This window comes from Stegostoma tigrinum, chromosome 2 (assembly GCF_030684315.1).
Source record: "Stegostoma tigrinum isolate sSteTig4 chromosome 2, sSteTig4.hap1, whole genome shotgun sequence".
Classification (NCBI taxonomy): Eukaryota; Metazoa; Chordata; class Chondrichthyes; order Orectolobiformes; family Stegostomatidae; genus Stegostoma; species Stegostoma tigrinum.
The window spans coordinates 162546823-162569930 of NC_081355.1; the positions used below are offsets into that span (position 1 = coordinate 162546823).

Below are 23108 nucleotides of genomic sequence, written 5' to 3' on the forward strand. Positions count from 1 at the left end.
GCAGGTTGCAGGGAGACTTGGATAAACTGCATAATTGGGCTGAAAGGTGGCAAATGGAGTTTAATACGGATAAATGTGAGGTGATTCACTTTGGGAGGAATAATAGGAAAGCAGAATACTGGGTCAATGGAAAGATTCTTGGTAGTGTGGATGTGCAGAGGGATCTTGGTGTCCATATACATAGATCCCTGAAAGTTGCCACCCAGGTTGATAGTGCTGTTAAAAAGGCTTACGGTGTGTTAGGTTTTATTGGTAGAGGGATTGAGTTCCGGCGCCGTGATGTCATGCTGCAACTGTACAAAACGCTAGTGCCACATCATTTGGAATATTGCGTACAGTTCTGGTCACCCCATTACAGGAAGGATGTGGAAGCATTGGAAAAAGTGCAGAAGAGATTTACCAGGATGTTGCCTGGTCTAGAGCGAAGGCCCTTTGAAGAAAGGCTGAGGGACTTGGGTCTGTTCTCATTGGAGAGAAGGAGGATAAGAGGGGATTTAATAGAGACATACAAGATGATCAGAGGATTAGATAGGGTGGACAGTGAGAGTCTTTTTCTGAGGATGATAACTTTAGCTTGTACAAGGGGGCATAGCTACAAATTGAGGGGTGATAGATTTAAGACAGATGTCAGAGACAGGTTCTTTACTCAGACAGTGGTAAGGGCGTGGAACGTCCTGCCTGACAATGTAGTTAACTCAGCCATATTAGGGGAATTTAAACAGTCCTTGGATAAGCCTTGGTGTTCAAGTGCATAGCTCCCTCAAAGTTGCCACCCACATGGATAAGGTTGTAAGAAAGCATATGGTGTTTTGGCTTTCATTAACAGGGGGATCGAGTTTAAGAGCCGTGAGGTTATGCTGCAGCTCTACAAAACTCTGGTGAGACCACACTTGGAATATTGTGTCCAGTTCCTGTCACCCTATTATAGGAAAGATGTGGAGGCTTTGGAGAGGGTGCAAAGGAGGTTTACCAGGATGCTGCCTGGATTGGAGGGCTTGTCTTACGAGGAGAGGTTGAATGAGATCGGACTTTTCTCTCTGGAGAGAAGGAGGAAGAGAGGTGACCTGATCGAGGTGTACAAGGTAATGAGAGGCATGGATAGAGTCGATAGCCAGAGACTTTTCCCCAGGGCAGGATTGACTGCCACGAGGGGTCATAGTTTTAAGGTGTTAGGAGGAAGGTATAGAGGAGACTTCAGAGGGAGGTTCTTCACCCAGACAGTTGTGAGCGCATGGAATAGTTTACCAGTGGTAGTCGTGGAAGCAGAGTCATTAGTGACATTTAAGCGACTGCTGGACATGCACATGGACAGCCATGAATTGAGGGGAATGTAGGTGAGGTTATTTCATTTTTGGATTAGGAATATTCCACGGCACAACATCGTGGGCTGAAGGGCCTGTACTGTGCTGTACTTTTCTATGTTCTATGTTCTATGTAAGGAGCAGGAGGTTTAGAGAGGATGTGAGGATAAACCTATTCATCCAGAGGGTGGGGGGAATTTGGGACTCACTGCCTGTAAGTGTGGGAGAGTCAGAAACCCTCGTCACATTAAGGAAGTGTTTAGATGTGCAGTTGTGATACTGAGGTAAACAAGGCAATGGCCCAAGTGCTGGAAAATGGGATTACAATAATTGTGTGGTTGTTTTTGACCAGCATGGACAAAATGGGCCAGAGTGCCTTCTTCTGGGCTGAACCTCTATAACTCTACGACTACATAAGTGGGCAAAGCCTTGGCAAAGGAATATAATGTGGGGAAAAATGTGAGGCTTTGCATGTTAGCAGGAAGAATAGAGGAGCTAAACATTATTTAAATGGAGAAATACAGTGGGAAGCTGCAGACCCGAGGGATTTGCTGCGGGGTGGGGAGAGCGCGGGGAGACTTCCTATGTGAATTACAGAAAGCTAGTCTCCAGGTGGCCGTGAAGGAGAGCAATTGGAATGTTGGCCTTTATTTCAAAGAGAATTGAAGATAAATGTGAGACATTTGGCTAAAACTACACAAAGCTGCAGTCAGACCACAGCTGAGTTACCATGAATACGTAAAAGAAAATGGCCTGGCTTTGGAGACAGTCCAGAGAAGGTCCATTTAGCTGATCAAGTCTATGGAGGGACTGTCTTATGAGGAGAGGGTTGAGTAGATTCGGCCTGTACTCACTGGAGTTCAGAACAATGAGAGGTGATTTTATTGAAACACACAAAATTCTTGGAGGAATACTTACTTGAGAAGGGATATACTAGCACCGGAGGGGGTGCCGAGGAAATTACTCGGTTGATTCCAGAGTTGAAAGGGTTTGTTTATGAGGAGAGACTGAGTAGACTGGGATTATACACATTGGAATTCAGAACAACGAGGGGAGATCTTATAGAAACACATAAGATTATGAAGGGAATAGATAAAGTGGAGACAGGGAGGTTGTTTCCGGTAGCAAGTGAAACCAGGACTAGGGGGTATAGCCTCAAAATAAAGGGAAGCAGATGTAGGACTGAGGTCAAGAGGAACTTCTTCACCCAAAGGGTTGTGAATCTGTGGAATTCCCTGCTCAGTGCAGCAGTTGAAGCTACCTCGCTGAGTGTGTTGAAGGTAAGGCTAGATAAATTTTTGAAAGTAAAGGAATTAAGGATTATGGTGAGTGGGCGGGTAAGTGGAGCTGAGTCTCAAAAAGAGCAGCCATGATCTTATTAAATGGTGGGGCAGGCTCGAGGGGCTGGATGGCCTACTCCTGCTCCCAGCTCTTGTGTTCTCATGTTGTTATGAATTGTCAGGGTTGATGTGGAGAAGTCGTTTCCCCTTGTGGGAGACTCCAGGACCAGAGGGGCAACATCTCAGAATACCGGGTGGCCCATTTCTGACAGAAATGGGGTGAAATTTCTTCTCTCAGAGGGGAGTGAATCTGTGGAATTCTGAAGTACAGGGGGCTGCTGAGGCCATGTCATCACGTGGCTACGCAGCTGGTGTAGGAGGGAGGGCTTCAGATATGTAGATAATTGGGATGCCTTCTGGGGAAGGTGGGACCTGTACAAGAAGGACGGGTTGCATCTGAACTGGAAGGGGACCAATGTCCTGGGTGGAAGGTTTGCTCGAGTAGTTCGAGAAGGTTTAAACTAGTATGGCAGGGGGGTGGAAACCTGAGCTGTTTACCGGAGGTGAGAGTTGATGCAGGTGAGGCAGTAGCAAGAGGTAGACCAGCTAGTGGGAAGGAACCAAGGGATCGGTTAAAGTGTGTTTGCTTTAATGCAAGGAGTATCAGGAATAAAAGTGATGAACTTAGAGCATGGATCAGTACCTGGTGCTATGATGTTGTGGCCATAACAGAGACATGGGTTTCTCATGGGCAGGAATGGTTGCTGGATGTTCCAGGGTTTAGAACATTTAAAAAGAATAGGGAGGGGGGAAAATGAGGAGGGGATGTAGCACTACTAATCAGAGAGGGTATCACAGCTACAGAAGCTTCCATTGTCGAGGAAGATCTGCCTACTGAGTCAGTATGGGTGGAAATTAGGAACAGCAAGGGAGCAGTCACCTCGTTAGGGGTTTACTACAGGCCCCCCAATAGCAGCAGGGAGATTGAAGAAAGCATAGGTCGACAGATTTTGGAAAAGTGTGCACGCAGTAGGGTTGTTGTAATGGGTGACCTTAACTTTCCTAATATTGATTGGAACCTGCTTCGAGCAGAAGATTTGAATGGAGCTGTTTTTGTAAGGTGTGTTCAGGAGGGTTTCCTAACGCAGTACGTTGACAGGCCGACGAGGGGAGAGGCCATTCTAGACTTGGTGCTCGGAAACGAGCCGGGGCAGGTATCAGATCTTGTGGTGGGAGAGCATTTTGGTGATAGTGACCATAACTGCCTCACATTCTACATAGCTATGGAGAAGGAGAGGATTAGGCAAAATGGGAGGATATTTAATTGGGGAAGAGGAAACTATGACGCGATTAGACACAAGTTAGGAAGCATGGACTGGGCGCAATTGTTCCATGGTAAGGGAACTATAGACATGTGGAGACTGTTTAAGGAACAGTTGTTGGGAGTGATGAGTAAATATGTCCCTCTGAGACAGGCAAGAAGGGGTAAGATAAAGGAACCTTGGATGACGAGAGCGGTGGAGCTTCTTGTGAAAAGGAAGAAGGTAGCTTACATAAGGTGGAGGAAGCTAGGGTCAAGTTCAGCTAGAGAGGATTACTCGCAGGCAAGGAAGGAGCTCAAAAAAGGTCTGAGGAGAGCCAGGAGGGGGCACGAGAAAGGCTTGGCAGAAGGAATCCGGGAAAGCACAAAGGCATTTTACACTTATGTGAGGAATAAGAGAATGGTCAAAGAAAGAGTAGGGCCGATCAGGGATAGCATAGGGAACTTGTGTGTGGAGCCTGAGGAGGTAGGGGAAGCCCTAAATGAGTTTTTTGCTTCTGTCTTTACGAAAGAAATGAACTTTGTAGTGAATGAAACCTTTGAAGAGCAGGTGTGCATGCTGGAATGGATAGAGATAGACGAAGCTGATGTGCTGAAAATTTTGTCAAACATTAAGATTGACAAGTCGCCAGGCCCGGACCAGATTTGTCCTCGGCTGCTTTGGGAAGCGAGAAATGAAATTGCTTTGCCACTTGTGAAGATCTTTGCATCCTCTCTCTCCACTGGAGTCGTACCTGAGGACTGGAGAGAGGCAAATGTAATTCCTCTCTTCAAGAAAGGAAATAGGGAAATCCCCGGCAATTACAGACCAGTAAGTCTCACATCTGTCGTATGCAAGGTGTTAGAAAGGATTGTGAGGGATAGGATTTATGACCATCTGGAGGAGCATGGCTTTATCAAATACAGTCAACACGGCTTTGTGAGGGGTAGGTCATGCCTCACAAACCTTATCGGGTTTTTTGAGGATGTGACTTGAAAAGTTGATGAGGGTCGAGCTGTGGATGTGGTGTATATGGACTTCAGTAAGGCATTTGATAAGGTTCCCCATGGTAGGCTCATTCAGAAGGTCAGGAGGAATGGGATACAGGGGAACTTAGCTGCTTGGATACAGAATTGGCTGGCCAACAGAAGACAGCGAGTGGTAGTAGAAGGAAAATATTCTGCCTGGAAGTCAGTGGTGAGTGGGGTTCCACAGGGCTCTGTCCTTGGGCCTCTACTGTTTGTAATTTTTATTAATGACTTGGATGAGGGGATTGAAGGATGGGTCAGCAAGTTTGCAGACGACACAAAGGTCGGAGGTGTCGTTGACAGTATAGAGGGCTGTTGTAGGCTGCAGCGGGACATTGACAGGATGCAGAGATGGGCTGAGAGGTGGCAGATGGAGTTCAACCTGGATAAATGCGAGGTGATGCATTTTGGAAGGTCGAATTTGAAAGCTGAGTACAGGATTAAGGATAGGATTCTTGGCAGTGTGGAGGAACAGAGGGATCTTTGTGTGCAGATACATAGATCCCTTAAAATGGCCACCCAAGTGGACAGGGTTGTTAAGAAAGCAGATGGTGTTTTGGCTTTCACTAGCAGGGGGATTGAGTTTAAGAGTCGTGAGATCTTGTTGCAGCTCTATAAAGCTTTGGTTAGACCGCACTTGGAATACTGCGTCCAGTTCTGATCGCCATATTATAGGAAAGATGTGGATGCTTTGGAGAGGGTTCAGAGGAGGTTTACCAGGATGCTGCCTGGACTGGAGGGCTTATCTTATGAAGAGAGGTTGACTGAGCTTGGTCTCTTTTCATTGGAGAAAAGGAGGAGGAGAGGGGACCTAATTGAGGTATACAAGATAATGAGAGGCATAGATAGAGTTGATAGCCAGAGACTATTTCCCAGGGCAGAAATGGCTAGCACAAGGGGTCATAGTTTTAAGCTGGTTGGTGGAAAGTATAGAGGGGATGTCAGAGGCGGGTTCTTTGCACAGAGAGTTGTGAGAGCATGGAATGCGTTGCCAGCAGCAGTTGTGGAAGCAAGGTCATTGGGGACGTTTAAGAGACTGCTGGACATGCATATGGTCACAGAAATTTGAGGGTGCATACATGAGGATCAATGGTCGGCACAACGTTGTGGGCTGAAGGGCCTGTTCTGTGCTGTACTGTTCTATGTTCTATGTTCTATGAAATGTATTCAAAACTGAGATAGACATTTTTAATCAGTAAGGCTTTTGACAAAGTGATTTTAATAAGGCTTTTGACAAAGCCCCTTGTGGTAGGCTAATCCAGAAGATTAAGATGTGTGGGATCCACGGTGACTTGGCCGCATGGATTCAGAATTGGCTTACCCGTAGAAGGTTAAGGGTCGTGGAGGATGGGTGTTTTTCAAGCTGGAGGTCCATGATTAGTTGCGTTCCGCAGGGTCTCTGCTGTTTGTGATGGATATAAATGACTTGGAGGAAAATGTAGATGGGTGGGTCAGTAAGTTTGCAGACAATACAAAGATTGGTGGAGTTGTGGAAAGTGTAGAAGGTTGTCAAAGGATGCAATGGGATATAGATCAGTTGCAGATATGGGCGGAGAAATGGCAGATGCAGTTTAATCCGGGTCAGTGTGAGGTGCTGAACTTTGAGGATCAAATGTTAAGGAGAAGTAGACAGTTAATGGCAGGAGTCTGAGCAGCATTGATGTACAGAGGGATCTTGGGGTTCAAATCCATCGCTCCCTGAAACAGTCCACACAAGTAGATAGGTTGGTAAAGAAAGTGTATGGCATGCTTGCCTTTATTGGTCAGGGAATTGAGTACAAGAGTCAGAATATCATGTTGCAGCTTTATAAGACTTTGGTTCGGCCACACTTAGAGTATTATGTTCAATTGTGGTCGCCACATTACAGGAGGGATGTGGAGGCTTTGGAGAGGATGCAGAAGAGGTTTACCAGGATGCTGCCTGGATTAGAGGGTATGAACTGTAAGGAGAGGCTAGAAAAACTCAGGCTGTTTTCTCTGGAGCAGTGGAAATTGAGAGGAGAATTGACAAAATTATGAGACGTTTAGATGGGGTTGACAGTCAGAATCTCCTTCCCAGAGTTGAAATGTCTAATACAAGGCGGCATGCATTTAAGGTTAGAGTGGGAAAATTCAAAGGAGATGTGAGGGGCAAGTTCTTTACACAGACAGTGCTCGGAGTCGGGAATGCACTGCCAGGGCTGGTGGTGAAGGCAGATACGGAAGGGATGTTTAAGGGACTTTTAGATAAGCACACAAATGTACAAGGAATAGAGGGATAATAACCAAGGGCAAGAAGAAGGGATTAGTTTAATTTGGTGTCATGTTCCCACAACATCGTGGGCCAAAGGGCCTGTTCCTGTGCTGTATAGTTCAGTGTAAGGGAGTCGAGAGTAATTGGGCAAAGTAAGAAAGTGGAGTTGATGATCTGATCAGCCATGACCCATTGAGTAGTGGGGCAGCCATGATGGGCTGAATGGTCAATTTCTATTCCTATATCTGACAGACACCTCATCTTCAGGTATGCCTGGTACTGCTCCTGGCAAACACTCCTGCACTCTCCATTGAACCAGGATTGCTCCCCTGGTTTGATGGTAATGGTTGAGTGGGGGATATGCCGGGCCACGAGTTTACAGATTATGCTGGAGTACAACTCTGCTGCTGTTGATGACCCACAGCGCCTCATGGATGCCCAGTCTTGAGTTGCTAGATCTGTGTGAAGTCTGTCCCATTGAACACGGGGATAGTGTTACACAACACGATGGAGGTTATTCTCAGTGTGAAAGCAGGACTTCATCTCCACAAGGACTGTGCGATGGTCACTCTGACCAATACTGTTATAGGCGGATGGATCTGCAGCTGCCCGCTTGTTGAGGATGAGGTCAAGTATGTTTTTCCTTGTTGGTTCCCTCACCGCCTGCCACAGACCCAGTCCAGCAGCGATGTCCTTTCGGACCCGACCAGCTCGATCAGTAGTTCTGCTGCCGAGCCCCTCTTGGTGGTGGACCTCCATCAGCGATATTGGCAGCTGTTTACATTGGAGTCAGTCTGAGTTTTCCCGTGACGTCTTCAGTCAGTCTGTGACTCCATGTGGCTTTTCCTTTGGCACTGTAGGAGTCTTCTGTGAGATTCCAATTGGAGGGATGGGGCAGATCCTCAAGCCCAGAGCCAGGAAATAGAACTTGTCTTAAATTCTCTTTTAAAACTGTCTTTTTTTAAAATTATACTATCATGAGAGGACTGTTATTCTGAACTTTAAATTTCTTTATTTTTCTAATTTATTACAATGATTTTGTACTTTTGAAGGTCTGTAACACTGGACTTTTCTTTATTCTTTATTTTTTTCCTAAGAATTTGTGCTCCAGATTCTGTACCTCGGTTCCCTTGTACCTAACATAGCGCTGTAAGTGGCGACTTGTAAATTTTTCACTGCACTCATGTGAGTACTTGTGACAATAAAGCTAATTCTAATTTTGTGCCCTTGCCATCCACAGCACTTCCTCTAAGTGTTGTTCAACATTGAGGAATACTGAACCATCAGCTGAGGGAGGGTGGTATGTGATAATCAGCAGTGCCCATATTTAACGTGAAGACATGAGGCTTCATGGGGTCCAGAGTCAATGGTGGGGACTCCCAGAGCAACACCCTCCTGACTGTATCCCACTGCGTCTCCCCCTCTGCTGGGTCTGTCCTGCCGTTGGGACAGGACATATTCTGGGGCGGCGATGATGGTGTCTGGGACACTGTCTGTAAGGTACGATTCTGTGAGTATGACTGTGTCAGACTGTTGCTTGACTAGTCTGTGAGACAGCTCTCCTGATGTTGGCACCAACCCCCAGATGTTAGTGAGGGGGACTCTGCAGGGTCGACAGGGCTGTTTCTGCCATTGTCTTTCCCAGTGCCCAGGTCGATACGAAGTGATCTGTCCGGTTTCATTCGTTTGTTGGGACTTTGTAGTGATTGGTGCAACTGAGTGGCTTGCTCAGCCATTTTACAGGGCATCTGTGAGTCAACCACATTGCTGTGGGTCTGGAGTCACATGTAGGCCAGACCAGGTAAGGATGGCAGTTTCCTTCCCTAAAGGACATTAATGAACCAGATGGGTTTTTGTCAGAACCAACACCATTGTTTGATATTTAATTCCAGATTTCTTTTCAAATTTTGCCCTCTGCCATGGTGGAATTCAAAGCCAGATACACAGTAACAATAACTCTGCACCTTTGTTTCCTTCCTCGTGATCCCACCCTTGGTCCCTAAATGCTTCTTCATTGATAATCTTCATTTCCCTCATTACGTCCCTCCCTCATTGCCCCCTCCTTCATTTCTTACCCCTTCTCTCAGTCTGTATCCCTTCCCTCCCAGCTTGCCTGCCTCCCTCACTCCTAACCATCCTCCTTTACCCTACCCAATCTTTCACTCCTTAACTCCCTCCCCCCTTAATCCTTTGCCTCTCAATTATTAAACCACTCACTTGTCAGTTATCAGTGAGCAAGGTGGAGGTCATACATGCATTATTGTGTTAGGCAACAATTCACTGGGGGTGGGGTTATTCTGGATGGGTTATTGGAGTCATGTTATTGGGGATTAGTTATTGGGGGCGCGGTTATTGGGATGGGGCTACAGGGAAGCGGGTTATTGGGGAGCAGGCTGCTGGGTTGTCTGATGTATAAACAGTCTTTGTGCTGTCTTGAGTCAGAATCTATCATTAACGGTTGGTTTCCTGTACTCGGGTCTTACAGATGGAAGCAGGGCAGAAGAAGGAAATTGCTGAGACCACTCAGATTCTTCAACAAACCTTTATCAGCGAGAAAGAGCTCCTGCTAAAGAAGGAAAAGATGGTTGAAGAGGAAAAGAAGAGGTTAGAGCGACTTTACGAAGATGAATTGAAGAAATCTCAATCCCTGAAGGATGAACAAAGTGAACAAATGAAGAAACTGGAGGATGAGAAATGCAGGCTTCAGGCGAGTATGGAGGAGGCATTGAGAAAGCAACAGAAGGCTGAGGATCTGGTTCATGCTAAGCAAAAGGAATTGCAGGAAATGGAAGAGAAAAGACAGCAGAAAGAGAAGCAGCTGGCTGAGGAAAATCGGATACTGAGAGAGCAACTGGAAGCGCAGAAGAAGATGAAAGAGATGGCTCCAATTGAGCAAGTGACAGTGACTTCAGTGAAGGCCATTTCCAATGGCAGAGATGTGGTTGATTCAGTTCCTGAAAGTGAAGACACCAAACTCATTTTCACTGGCCTTCGCCAGCCAGTAACGGCCAGTCGTCTACAGCAAGCTGGTATCTTGAGCAAGAAACAGTTGGACAAACTGAAGAAGGGTTCATTAACAGTACAGGAACTCTCCAAAAAGGAAAATCTGAAGAATTATCTGCAGGGCAAGAGCTGCATTGCTGGTCTCATCATTGAGCCCAGAAATGAGAAAATGAGCATCTATCAGGCAATGAAGCAGGGATTATTGAAACCCACTACAGCTACAACACTGCTTGAGGCACAGGCAGCTTCTGGCTTCATCATTGACCCCATTAAAAACAAGAAGTTGCCAGTGAATGAGGCCATTAAGGAAGCTGTGGTTGGACCAGAGCTTCAGGAAAAGCTGCTGTCTGCAGAGAGGGCAGTGACTGGTTACAGGGATCCCTACACGGGAGAGACAATCTCCCTGTTTGAAGCAATGAAGAAAGATCTCATCAGTGCAAACCATGCAATATGCCTACTGCAAGCTCAGATGGCAACGGGTGGAATCATTGACCCTTTGAACAGTCATCGACTGCCCTTGGAGCAGGGCTATAAGCAAGGCATCATCGATGAGGACATGAACAGAACACTTGCCAGTGACAGCGATGAAACCAAAGGATATTTTGACCCCAATACCCAGGAATACCTTACTTACTTCCAACTGATGGACAGATGTCAAAAGGACTCAGAAACTGGACTCTGTCTCTTGCCATTGACTGATGAAGCAGTGAGATACAAGGGAGGTTATACAACAGAGCAAACACGTGACATCTTCAGCACAGCCACAGTGTCTGTCCCATCTGGAAAATTCTCTGGTAAAACAGTAACAATCTGGGAATTGATAAACTCTGAGTATTTCACAGAGGATCAACGTCGGGACCTTATCCGACAATACAGATCAGGAAAAGTGACTATTGAAAGCATCATCAAATATATCATTACAATAATTGATGAGGCTGAAGCAAAAAAGCAACTTCTCTTCGAAGGACTTCGAGACAAAGTTACTGCCAGTGAGTTACTCGAATCGAAGATCATTGATAAGAAAACATTTGATGGACTTCAGAAGGGAAAAGCAACACCAGAAGATGTTGGTAAGGTGGATTCAGTGAAGAGGTTCCTACAGGGGTCAGATGGTATTGCTGGAGTGTTTATTGAACCTACAAAGGCGAAGATGAGCTTTTATGAAGCAATGAAGAAGAATTTGTTGAGTCCGAGCACAGCAGAGGCCCTACTGGAGGCTCAGGCAGGCTCAGGGTTTATTGTTGACCCTGTGAGGAATCGAACTGTCACTGTCGATGAGGCAGTTAAAGAAGGTTTGGTGGGCCCAGAGCTCCATGAGAAACTCCTGTCTGCAGAGAAAGCTGTGACTGGATACACCGACCCCTACACTGGCCACAAAATCTCCTTATTTGAAGCAATGCAGAAGGACCTCATACCCAAGAAATACGGTGTCCCTCTCCTGGATGCCCAGTTGGCATCAGGAGGTATCATTGACCCAGTGACCAGCCACCGTCTGCCCATTGATGTGGCCTACAAGAGGGGCATGTTGGATGAGAAGATGAGTGAAATGTTGTCCACGTCCAGCGATGATGTTAAAGGCTTCACTGAACCAAACACAGACGAACGAGTCACATACCGACAGCTGAAGGAGAAATGTCGAACTGATCCCGAGACAACACTTGCCCTGTTACCATTGACTGAAGAGGCAATTAAACGTGTAGATGTACACTCTGAGGAGGTGACTAAAGAGGTTTTCCAAAAGGCTTCAGTGTCTGTCCCATCTGGAAAATTCTCTGGTAGAACAGTCACCATCTGGGAATTGATAAACTCTGAGTATTTCACTGAAGAACAACGTCGGGACCTTATCCGACAATACAGATCAGGAAAAGTGACTGTGGAAAAGATCATTACAATAGTTGTCACAATCATTGAGGAAACTGAGGTGAAGAAAAAGTCACAAATAACATTTGATGGACTTCGAGACAAAGTTCCTGCCAGTGAGTTACTCGAATCGAAGATCATTGATAAGAAAACATTTGAGGGGCTTCAGAAGGGAAAAGCAACACCAGAAGATGTTGGTAAGGTGGATTCAGTGAAGAGGTTCCTACAGGGGTCAGACAGTATCGCCGGAGTGTTTATTGAACCTACAAATGTGACGATGAGCTTTTATGAAGCAATGAAGAAGAATTTGTTGAGTCCGAGCACAGCAGAGTCCTTATTGGAGGCTCAGGCAGGCTCAGGGTTTATTGTTGACCCTGTGAGGAATCGAACCCTCACTGTCGATGAGGCAGTTAAAGAAGGTCTGGTGGGCCCAGAGCTCCATGAAAAACTCCTGTCTGCAGAGAAAGCTGTGACCGGATACACCGACCCCTACAGTGGCCTCAAAATCTCCTTATTTGAAGCAATGGAGAAGAACCTTCTTCAGAGGGAACACGGAATACGTCTCTTGGACGCCCAGTTGTCATCTGGAGGTATCATTGACCCAGTGACCAGCCATCGTCTGCCCATTGATGTGGCCTACAAGAGGGGCATGTTAGGTGAGGAGATGACTCACATGTTGTCTACTCCCAGTGATGACAATAAAGGATTTTATGATCCAAACACAGAGGAGACCCTCACTTACCAAAAACTGAAGGACCGATGTATAAAGGATGACACAACTGGGCTCTACCTGCTGCCTTTGAGTGAGAAAGCTGTTACCTTAAAACCGGCTTACGATGAGGAACAGACAAAAGATACTTTTAAAAAGACAACAGTGTCAGTTCCTGCTGGTGCATTCACTGGGAAGACAGTCACTATCTGGGAGCTGATTAATTCCGAGTATTTCACTGAGGAACAAAGGAGGGACCTGATTCGACAATACAGATCAGGAAAGGTCACAGTAGAGAAGATCATCAGAATTGTTATCACGGTGATTGAAGAAAAAGAAGCGAAGAAGAAACCACAGCTTCTCTTCGAAGGACTTCGAGACAAAGTTCCTGCCAGTGAGTTACTCGAATCGAAGATCATTGATAAGAAAACATTTGATGGACTTCAGAAGGGAAAAGCAACACCAGAAGATGTTGGTAAGGTGGATTCAGTGAAGAGGTTCCTACGGGGGTCAGACAGCATCGCCGGAGTGTTTATTGAACCTACAAATGTGACGATGAGCTTTTATGAAGCAATGAAGAAGAATTTGTTGAGTCCGAGCACAGCAGAGTCCTTATTGGAGGCTCAGGCAGGCTCAGGGTTTATTGTTGACCCTGTGAGGAATCGAACCCTCACTGTCGATGAGGCAGTTAAAGAAGGTCTGGTGGGCCCAGAGCTCCATGAGAAACTCCTGTCTGCAGAGAAAGCTGTGACCGGATACACTGACCCCTACACTGGCCACAAAATCTCCTTATTTGAAGCAATGCAGAAGGACCTCATACCCAAGAAATACGGTGTCCCTCTCCTGGACGCCCAGTTGGCATCAGGAGGTATCATTGACCCAGTGACCAGCCACCGTCTGCCCATTGATGTGGCCTACAAGAGGGGCATGTTGGATGAGGAGATGAGTGAAATGTTGTCCACGTCCAGCGATGATGTTAAAGGCTTCACTGAACCAAACACAGACGAACGTGTCACATACCGACAGCTGAAGGAGAAATGTCGAACTGATCCCGAGACATCACTTGCCCTGTTACCATTGACTGAAGAGGCAATTAAACGTGTAGATGTACACTCTGAGGAGGTGACTAAAGAGGTTTTCCAAAAGGCTTCAGTGTCTGTCCCATCTGGAAAATTCTCTGGTAGAACAGTCACCATCTGGGAATTGATAAACTCTGAGTATTTCACTGAAGAACAACGTCGGGACCTTATCCGACAATACAGATCAGGAAAAGTGACTGTGGAAAAGATCATTACAATAGTTGTCACAATCATTGGTGAGACTGAAGCTAAAAGGCAGCCTCAGTTTGATGGACTTCGAGACAAAGTTCCTGCCAGTGAGTTACTCGAATCGAAGATCATTGATAAGAAAACATTTGAGGGGCTTCAGAAGGGAAAAGCAACACCAGAAGATGTTGGCAAGTTGGATTCAGTGAAGAGGTTCCTACAGGGGTCAGACAGTATCGCCGGAGTGTTTATTGAACCTACAAAGGCGAAGATGAGCTTTTATGAAGCAATGAAGAAGAATTTGTTGAGTCCAAGCACAGCAGAGTCCTTATTGGAGGCTCAGGCAGGCTCAGGGTTTATTGTTGACCCTGTGAGGAATCGAACTCTCTCTGTCGATGAGGCAGTTAAAGAAGGTCTGGTGGGCCCAGAGCTCCATGAAAAACTCCTGTCTGCAGAGAAAGCTGTGACCGGATACACCGACCCCTACACTGGCCACAGAATCTCCTTATTTGAAGCAATGCAGAAGAACCTTCTTCAGAGGGAACACGGAATACGTCTCTTGGACGCCCAGTTGTCATCTGGAGGTATCATTGACCCAGTGACCAGCCATCGTCTGCCCATTGATGTGGCCTACAAGAGGGGCATGTTAGGTGAGGAGATGACTCACATGTTGTCTACTCCCAGTGATGACAATAAAGGATTTTATGATCCAAACACAGAGGAGACCCTCACTTACCAAAAACTGAAGGACCGATGTATAAAGGATGACACAACTGGGCTCTACCTGCTGCCTTTGAGTGAGAAAGCTGTTACCTTAAAACCGGCTTACGATGAGGAACAGACAAAAGATACTTTTAAAAAGACAACAGTGTCAGTTCCTGCTGGTGCATTCACTGGGAAGACAGTCACTATCTGGGAGCTGATTAATTCCGAGTATTTCACTGAGGAACAAAGGAGGGACCTGATTCGACAATACAGATCAGGAAAGGTCACAGTAGAGAAGATCATCAGAATTGTTATCACGGTGATTGAAGAAAAAGAAGCGAAGAAGAAACCACAGCTTCTCTTCGAAGGACTTCGAGACAAAGTTCCTGCCAGTGAGTTACTCGAATCGAAGATCATTGATAAGAAAACATTTGAGGGGCTTCAGAAGGGAAAAGCAACACCAGAAGATGTTGGTAAGGTGGATTCAGTGAAGAGGTTCCTACAGGGGTCAGATGGTATCGCCGGAGTGTTTATTGAACCTACAAATGTGACGATGAGCTTTTACGAAGCCATGAAGAAGAATTTGTTGAGTCTGAGCACAGCAGAGGCCCTACTGGAGGCTCAGGCAGGCTCAGGGTTTATTGTTGACCCTGTGAGAAATCGAACTCTCACTGTCGATGAGGCAGTTAAAGAAGGTCTGGTGGGCCCAGAGCTCCATGAGAAACTCCTGTCTGCAGAGAAAGCTGTGACTGGATACACCGACCCCTACACTGGCCACAAAATCTCCTTATTTGAAGCAATGCAGAAGGACCTCATACCCAAGAAATACGGTGTCCCTCTCCTGGATGCCCAGTTGGCATCAGGAGGTATCATTGACCCAGTGACCAGCCACCGTCTGCCCATTGATGTGGCCTACAAGCGGGGCATGTTGGATGAGGAGATGAGTGAAATGTTGTCCACGTCCAGCAATGATGTTAAAGGCTTCACTGAACCAAACACAGACGAACGAGTCACATACCGACAGCTGAAGGAGAAATGTCGAACTGATCCCGAGACATCACTTGCCCTGTTACCATTGACTGAAGGGGCAATTAAACGTGTAGATGTACACCCTGAGGAGGTGACTAAAGAGGTTTTCCAAAAGGCTTCAGTGTCTGTCCCATCTGGAAAATTCTCTGGTAGAACAGTCACCATCTGGGAATTGATAAACTCTGAGTATTTCACTGAAGAACAACGTCGGGACCTTATCCGACAATACAGATCAGGAAAAGTGACTGTGGAAAAGATCATTACAATAGTTGTCACAATCATTGAGGAAACTGAGGTGAAGAAAAAGTCACAAATAACATTTGATGGACTTCGAGACAAAGTTCCTGCCAGTGAGTTACTCAAATCGAAGATCATTGATAAGAAAACATTTGAGGGGCTTCAGAAGGGAAAAGCAACACCAGAAGATGTTGGTAAGGTGGATTCAGTGAAGAGGTTCCTACAGGGGTCAGACAGTATCGCCGGAGTGTTTATTGAACCTACAAAGGCGAAGATGAGCTTTTATGAAGCAATGAAGAAGAATTTGTTGAGTCCGAGCACAGCAGAGTCCTTATTGGAGGCTCAGGCAGGCTCAGGGTTTATTGTTGATCCTGTGAGGAATCGAACCCTCACTGTCGATGAGGCAGTTAAAGAAGGTCTGGTGGGCCCAGAGCTCCATGAAAAACTCCTGTCTGCAGAGAAAGCTGTGACTGGATACACCGACCCCTACACTGGCCACAAAATCTCCTTATTTGAAGCCATCAGCAAGGATCTTGTCCCTAAGGGTAATGGCATCCGTCTCCTTGAGGCACAGATTGCCACAGGAGGTATCATTGACCCCGTGCACAGTCACCGACTGCCTGTCGATGTGGCCTATCAACGAGGAATGTTTGATGCGGAGATGAATAAGATTCTTTCCGATGTCGGGGATGATAGCAAAGGGTTTCTTGACCCCAACACTGATGAAGACCTCACCTATCAGCAGCTAAAGGAGAGGTGTTTAGTAGATCCGGAGACAGGACTCCATCTTATCCCAGTGAAGGACAGCGAGATACCCAAAGTGGTTGAAAATCTGGTGCACAGTGAAGTTGAAACAAGGGAGGTATTTGAGAACACAACAGTGGAGCTTCCTGAGGGCATCTTCAGTGGGAAATCCATGTCCGTTTGGGAAATCCTGAACTCTGAGTTAATTACCGAGAAAGAGAGGCTCAAGTTAACAAGGGACTACCGTTCAGGAAAAATCACACGCGAGCGATTGGTTGTGGTAATTATTGAGATTATTCAGCAGGTAGAAATCCGCAGAGGGTATGAAATGATTACATTTAATACCTTCAGGAGCAAGATCACAGCTGATCAGCTTTATTCCTCTAAAATCATTGACCTGGAAACATTGAATATGCTGAAGGACAAGCGATTAACTGTGCAGCAGGTCTGTGAGATCGAGTCAGTGAGGAAGTACCTGTTTGGAACCGGAGCTATCAGTGGGATTTACAAATTTGCTGGGAAGGAAGTGTTGACGCTATATGAAGCGATGAAGAAGGGTTTGGTGAAACCTGAGATCACTGATGCTCTTTTAGAAGCCCAGGCTGCCACTGGGTTCATGCTGGATCCAGTAAAGAATAAGAGGCTGTCTGTAGATGAGGCTGTGAGAGAAGGTCTGGTGGGTCCTGAGCTCCACGACAGACTGCTATCAGCTGAACGAGCTGTCACTGGATACCGGGACCCTTACACTGGGAAAGGCATCTCACTTTTCCAAGCCATGAAGAAAGGCCTCATTGCAAAGGAGTATGTCCTGAGGCTACTGGATGCCCAGTTGGTCACAGGTGGCATTATTGACCCAGAATACAGTTACCACCTTCCTCTGGAGATAGCCTATCAGCGTGGTTACCTTGACCGTGAGACGTACAGCCTGCTGACTGATCCCACTGAGCGGCCACAAGGGTTCCGTGACCCCAGCACTGAAGAGCCGATGAGTTACAGTCAGCTGATGAAGCGGTGCAAGGTGGATGAAAACACAGGACATCGCCTGTTGACCCTGACGGACAGGAAGAAATTGGTATTTAAAGGTCTCAGGAAACAGATCACAATGGAGGAACTTGTTGCATCAGACATCATCACAAGTTCTGATGCTGCACAGCTACTGGAAGGTGAAATCACTGTGGAGGAAGTCAGTGACAGTATCAAGAAATATTTGGAAGGCACCAGTTGTATTTCAGGAGTGTTTGTTGAAGCTACCAAAGAGAGATTAACCATTTACCAAGCCATGAAGAAGGGTATGATTCGACCTGGGACAGCCTTTGAGTTGTTAGAGGCTCAAGCAGCAACAGGTTACATGATTGACCCCATTAAAAATCTGAAATTAACGGTTAGTGATGCTGTGAAAATGGGAGTGGTGGGTCCAGAGTTTAAGGATAAGCTTCTGTCAGCTGAGAGGGCCGTTACTGGTTATAGAGATCCTTATTCAGGTGAACTGCTCTCTCTGTTTCAAGCCATGCAGAAAAATCTGATTCTAAAAGATCACGGGATTCGTTTATTGGAATCACAGATCGCTACAGGTGGGATCATTGACCCAGAGTACAGTCACCGTCTGCCTGTAGAGGTGGCCTACAAACGAGGCCTGTTTGATGAGGAAATGAATAAGATCTTGTCAGACCCAGGTGATGATACAAAGGGCTTTTTTGATCCAAATACTGAGGAAAACCTCACTTACCTGCAGCTGAAGGAGCGTTGTGTAGTTGATTCTGATACTGGACTCTGTTTACTCATCCTGAAAGACAAGAGGAGAGAGAGGAAAACTTCATCCAAATCATCTGTTCGCAAACGGCGAGTGGTCATAGTTGATCCTGAAACTGGCAAAGAGATGTCTGTTTACGAAGCTTATCGTAAAGGATTGATTGATCATCAGACTTACACAGAGCTATCTGAACAGGAATGTGAATGGGAGGAAGTGACAATCTCTTCATCCGATGGTGTGGTGAAGTCAGTAATCACTGACAGACGATCAGGACGACAGTATGATATCGATGATGCACTGTCCAGAGGGCTGATTGACCAAGGTTCTTTAGACTTGTATCGCTCTGGAGCTTTATCCATCACGGAATTTGCTGATATGTTGTCTGGAAACATGAGTGGGTTCCGCTCAAGGACTTCCTCAGTTGGCTCCTCATCTTCATACACAAGCCAACAAACAAGTCCCATGAGAAGTCAGATGGTCACATGGAATGATCCAGTTGAGGAAACATGTCCAGTTGCTGGCATCTTGGACACAGATACGCTCGAGAAAGTCTCCATCACAGAAGCTATGCATCGTAACTTGGTGGATAACATCAGTGGTCAGAGGTTATTGGAAGCTCAGGCCTGTACTGGTGGAATCATTGATCCTGCGACAGGAGAGAAATATTCAGTCACAGATGCTGTTGCTCACTCCCTTGTGGACAAGATCATGGTCGACAGGATCAACCTGGCTCAGAAAGCATTCAATGGATTTGAAGATCCAAGAACCAAGACAAAAATGTCTGCTGCTCAGGCTTTGAAGAAAGGCTGGCTATATTATGAAGCAGGCCAGCGATTCCTGGAGGTGCAGTACCTGACTGGTGGACTGATTGAGCCTGATGTGCCGGGGCGAGTGTCTCTGGATGAAGCTTTACAAAAAGGCACCATTGATGCCCGCACTGCCCAAAAACTGAGGGATGTTGGAGCTCATACAAAGTATATAACCTGTCCCAAAACCAAACTGAAGATTTCCTACAAAGATGCAATGGACCGATCGATGATTGAAGAAGGGACAGGCCTGCGTTTGCTTGAAGCATCATCACAATCGACCAAAGGTTTCTACAGTCCCTACAACATCAGCGGAGCTGGTTCTTCCGCAGGTTCTCGATCAGGTTCAAGAACTGGATCTAGAACAGGCTCTAGGCGGGGGAGCTTTGATGCTTCAGGATCCAGTTACTCCATGTCCTTCTCATCTTCCTCATACACATCGTCCAGTTATGGCCGCAGATTGGCCACCGCAGTTCCCGGAGGGCGGGAGACAGTGACCATGTCCCTGAGCTCTCAGCCGCTCCATAACACAGATGAGAACTCCCTGTTTACCCAGTCCCAGCTTCTACAGGTGTCAATGATGTAGCAAGACCACTGTCGCCAGGTCCCCTTCCCCATCATCCTGCTCCACAACTAGCAAATGACCAAGCAAGTGTCTCTACAAAGGACAGCAAGGGACACCATTATTCTGATAAAAATGTTTGAGGGAAATTTATTTTAATTTTCAATCACCTCAGTCCCTCTGAGTTTTAAATAGTCTTGTGATTTAAAATTAATCCAGTGGAATGTATATGTTTGGAACAAGAAGAGACAATTTATCTAGATCTGATTTATCTCCATTTCCCAAATGGACTAATGGTGTTGCTATTTGTGAAGCAGGAAGACTAACCTGAAACCACTGCTGCCATATGCTGATCTTACCCTGTCAGTGGGGAGGAGTTCAATATCCAAACCTCATAACTTTCTTGATGAATGCACTGACCCACAGTGTGACCGGATATCTCGCTTTCTATTTTAAAATCAATATGCTGCAAGTATTAATAGCTTCTCTTCCATTGAACTATAATAAAGACTTGATGCTGTTTGAAAAGAAACCAAATATTAACAAGGTGCCGTCTTTCGAATTTATTGAACCCTCCGTGGAGTTGGGGGTTCCCGTCTGCTTCAGGAAAACTCCAGCCAACTCTTCCCTTAAACCATGTGTCTCCACTGCACTGACTGTTTTAATGACCATTGAGATCTGAGACTCCTCATGTGAACCAGGACAGCTCTGAACAGCCTTCTAGAGAAGCCAGCCTGTAGTTGCTGAGCCAGCCCTGCTCTGCCTGACATCTCTCTGTGGACACAAACTGACTGGTGCTCACTTCGAGATTCCTCCTGGCTCCCCTTATTGCAGCCAATTCATAGTAGGTGAGTGACAGAAAACTGCTCTTCAGTATTCCCTGAATCCCATTGTAATCTCACTCAATGTCTCCATTTCCCCTCACACACTCTCTCACTCTCCCTTGCTCTCTATTTTCTCACTCACTCACTCTGTCCCTCCCCACTCACACACTCTTCCCTTCCTTCCCCCTCACTCACTCAGTCTCTACCTCATTCAAACACTACTCCCCTGTCTCTCCCTCACCCATACTCTCCACCCCTCTCTCCACCTCACTCACTCCACTTCCCTCTCTCCCCCTCAGTCACTCACTCTCCCATACTCCCATACTCACACTCTCCCCTCACTCACTCTCCCCCTCCATCTCTCCCTCACTCCCCCTTCACTCTCTCTCCTGCTCACTCATACTCGTACCCCCTCTACCTCTCACTCTCTCCCTTACAATCTTTCCCCCTCCTACCCCATATAACCAGTAGGTATAGGAAAGAGATAGTAGGAACTTTTGAAGAAGGGTCTAGGCCTGAAACGTCAGCCTTTCTGCTCCTCTCATGTTGCCTGGCCAGCTCTACACCTTGTTATCTCAGGTATAGGAAACTTGTAGCCCACTTCCCAGAGGGTGGGGTGGAGATATGGTGTGGAGTGGTTCTCCCCAAGGGGCCCATTCTGAGGATGGATGGATGATGTTGGTTGGACTGGAGTGGTGGGGGGGCATGCTTTCCCTAAGCACAGGGGGAATAGGAAGGAGCTGTTCCCCTGAGTTGAAGGATCATTAACAAGGGGCATAATTTTAAAGTGAAAGGCAGGAAGTTTAGAGGGGATTTTGAGGAAAGGTTTTTCACTGTGTAGTTCTGATGGTAAGTATTTGATGGGCTGAAGGACCTCTGCTGTACTGTATCACTCTGTGATTTACTGTTTGTCTCCATGTGGTTAGCAGGCTGGTCCCTTACAGAGCCCTGCACCCAGGGAGGGTCTGGGTGACTGTGGTGGGAGGGTCATTTCCACAGTGACAGGGCCTGGCCAAGCGCAGAGTGAAAGGCTGGACCAGGTTTGTGTAGTTTTCCAGCATCGTTGACTGATGTGTCTTTATTGATCTCCTTTGTCGATGACCCGCAGCCATGTATTGTCCTAAAGATCATTTGCCTCTTCATTGCAGCTCCATTGCACCTTGTTCCAGGGAGTGATGTCAGTGACACAGTGACTGAGAGCAAAACAAAAACAGGCCCAAGCGCAGACAGAACCTCTCAAAGGCTGTCACACCAGAACATTCCGGAAACTCAGCGGACACCAGGACCGGCTCACAGGAGGCTCATCGTTCCTGAAAGTTGGGGCCGTGAACTCAGTATCCAGTCAGAGGACTCACAGGGAGCTGAAATGGAGCTCAGATACCATCCCATCAGCGAGACAAGCACTGTCCAAGCCATCACTTTGCCCACCTCTCTCTGTTACCTTTCAGCTCGGTGCATTACTCATCCCCTTTATGTTGTTCATGTATTGTGTTTTTATTCTGACCTGCATGCCTTACTAACTCAGTCAGGAGAATCCCTCGCGTTTGAATAAGCCTGTTTGATATAAACAGTGCATTTAACACACTAACTGATGCGATCCAGAAAACCCCCTGGAGATTAAACACCTCCATCAGCTGTACAGAAGATAAGTTGTTAAAAGAAACCTTGATGCAAGGGACAATTAAAATAACATTAATATATAAAACAAAGTGAACTTTTCCGCAAATTGCTCATATTGTCTTTCATAACATAATCGAACAAAATTACCGCAGAAATGTGGGCCTGACAGTGACAAGAGTGATCCTTTACCTTGAGCACTGCACAACACAGAACCCAGCGAGGTCTGTTGCTCTATACCACTGGGGCAAAGTACCGGTGGAGACGGGTCTGTCACTGTATAACACTCGGGTACAGTCCGATGAGGGAGTGGTCTGTCATTGTATAAGACTGGGGTACAGTACTGGTGGGGGACAGGTCTGTCGCTGTATAACACTGGGTTACAGGACTGGTGGAGACGAGTCTGTCACTGTATAACACTGGGGTACAGTACTGGTGGGGGACGGGTCTGTCCCTGTATAACACTGGGGTACAGCACCGGTGGGGGACAGGTCTGTCAGTCTATAACAGTAGGGTACAGTACAGATGGGGGACTGGTTTGTCATTGTATAACACTGGGGTACAGTACCAGTGGGGGATGGGTTTGTCGCTGTATAACACTGGGGTATAGTGCCGGTGGGGACGGGTCTGTCACTCTATAACATTGGGGTACAGTACAGATGGGGGACTGGTCTGTCATTGTATAACACCGGGGTACAGTACCAGTGGGGGATGAGTCTGTCGCTGTATAACACTGGGGTACGGAACCGGTTGGAGACGTGATCTGTCACTGTCACAGGGGTACAGTACCGGTGGGGACAGGTCTGTCACTGTATAACACTGGGGCACAGTAGTGGTGGGTGACTGGTCTGTCA

At 46.6% G+C, this 23108-nt stretch overlaps 1 protein-coding gene across 19 annotated transcripts in view; it reads left to right on the top strand.

The window, feature by feature from the left end:
* The window catches only part of LOC125463118 (plectin-like), a 392251-nt gene extending 369888 nt beyond the window's left edge, over positions 1–22363 (top strand). For all 19 annotated transcript variants that reach the window (XM_059640946.1, XM_059640955.1, XM_059640962.1 and 16 more), the window contains 2 exons: positions 9629–20661; positions 21786–22363. In XM_059640946.1, coding sequence (XP_059496929.1) covers positions 9629–19837 — 10209 coding nt within the window. In that variant the 3' untranslated portion in view covers positions 19838–20661; positions 21786–22363. The remainder of the gene's footprint in view (positions 1–9628; positions 20662–21785) is intronic.
* Positions 22364–23108: the final 745 nt, after the last annotated feature.